Source organism: Sinocyclocheilus rhinocerous, unplaced genomic scaffold (assembly GCF_001515625.1).
Source record: "Sinocyclocheilus rhinocerous isolate Xijiao unplaced genomic scaffold, SAMN03320098_v1.1 C36820156, whole genome shotgun sequence".
NCBI classification, from domain to species: domain Eukaryota; kingdom Metazoa; phylum Chordata; class Actinopteri; order Cypriniformes; family Cyprinidae; genus Sinocyclocheilus; species Sinocyclocheilus rhinocerous.
In genome coordinates, this window is record NW_015786191.1 from 1 (window position 1) to 1,792 (window position 1,792).

General features: G+C 31.5%; 1 protein-coding gene across 1 annotated transcript; it reads left to right on the plus strand.

Moving 5' to 3' along the window:
- Positions 1–112: 112 nt before the first annotated feature.
- Positions 113–1,178, plus strand: LOC107736603 (probable isoprenylcysteine alpha-carbonyl methylesterase ICME; the record flags this gene model as incomplete). The annotated part of the gene is made up of 2 exons (XM_016547984.1): positions 113–275; positions 603–1,178. Coding segments are annotated over 2 exons (401 nt in total), but the record flags the coding sequence as incomplete, so codon positions are not given.
- Between the last annotated feature and the right edge of the window lie 614 nt (positions 1,179–1,792).

Sequence of the window (1,792 nt, forward strand, 5' to 3'; positions counted from 1 at the left end):
TGTGATCCGAACCGTGAGATTTGTGATCCGTTGAACCACTAGTTCTTAGTAAAAAAAACTTGATTAAGTAACTTGATTTTCATTCATGTTGTGATTTTTGTTTTTGTAATAGGTTTGAGTGGCGTTTACAGTATAATGGATCATTATAAGCATGAGAAAGTGAGGGCGGTTGAATATGTGTCAACTATGCACAAAGCTATGGATGGTGTGGAGAACTTTGATTATTATTCGCCGACATCATTACTCAAGAAATTGAATGAGGATCAGTTGAAAAGGTATTGTTATTGTTGTTTCTATTGACACACTGTCAATGTCCAACAGCTGAAGCAGCAATACATTCATTTGTATTATTTGTTTCATCATAGTAAATTGTTATTGTTATATAATGTGTCATTGTTTTCATCTGTTTGCTATTGTAGTACCATTACAGGCCAACTTATAAATGCAGTTTACCAACTACCAAGTCACTACTAGAGTACAGAGAGATGCAGAATACAGTGTGGCTGTTGAAAAAAGCTCTTTGTGAGCTACTGTGAAGAGATAATTATATCATTGTAGAATTAACAGTAAACGCTTTATCATTTGCTATGATTTTCATGCAGAGTTCCTCCAGTGGTTTTGCTCCATGGAACCAATGACATCATAGTTCCCGTGGAATCATCAGTGAAGTTCTCGGAGCTCCTCACTGCCCTTTCCATCAGGATGTCTCTCTATCTAATACCTAAAATGAACCACACTGAGATGGTCACTGACCTTATGGCTCCAGACAGGCACTTTTACCACACTGTTTATGGCTGTATTAAACAGGAGTACAGTAAATTTCAAGGTTATGTTGATTAATATTTTTCATTCAATTCAGTACTAATTTCATTTTCCAGTATGCCAGACAGTCATTATTTGTTCTTTATGATTTTACTGAAAGTTTACATTTAAGTTCTAATGATTTGTTTTCTTCTGAAATGTTTAATTTTCGATCAAAAATGTGTTCAATAACCCATTATACAAGATAGCAAGGTGAAAGAAAACATAATATTATCTCTGTGCTTGTTATCTGTTAATAAATTCTGTTAATGTTCAATGAAATGTAAAAAAGAAGAGATTGTTCCAATTAAGAATATACAACATATTTTCGTGTTTGAAATGTAATATGGATGGAGAAATTCTTATTTTGCATTTTTATAACGTGTGTAAATTATTCCATAATATATTTATTTAAACCATACATAAATGTTTCTTTTTGTGTCCTAATTACAGAATTAGTCACTTGGCTATTGATGTTCTTTTGTTTGTTACATATTCACAGTTCATACCATATATTACATTAAATAACATAAGCTTCAGCTGTGCATGCTATAGAAATATTATTGATTTATGTTTGCTTTTGTCATTATTAGAATAAAATGTTAATACCAAGAACACAATAATGTTAATATTTGGGTGTTGACATTGAACCATTGAATATTAGCCTCATAAGTAAACAGCTCCTTTATGTTGGGGGCATATGCTCAAAAAAACATTTATTTTAGGAATATAATTCAGTTAAAATTGACAAAATTATAGCACACAAAGCACAGGTATGATCTATTATTGAGAAACGTATTAAATATACATGCATAAGTCAATGCATTTATATATATATATTCATTGTACTGAAACTGTAGCTAACATCCACATCAGCATCATGTAAAATTGGCATTCCTTTCTTCTTTCACTGCTGTGGCAGTCAAGTACATTAAACACTCAAAACACTCAAACTATAAATACTGCCAGATTGACTTTCGATTATTATTAC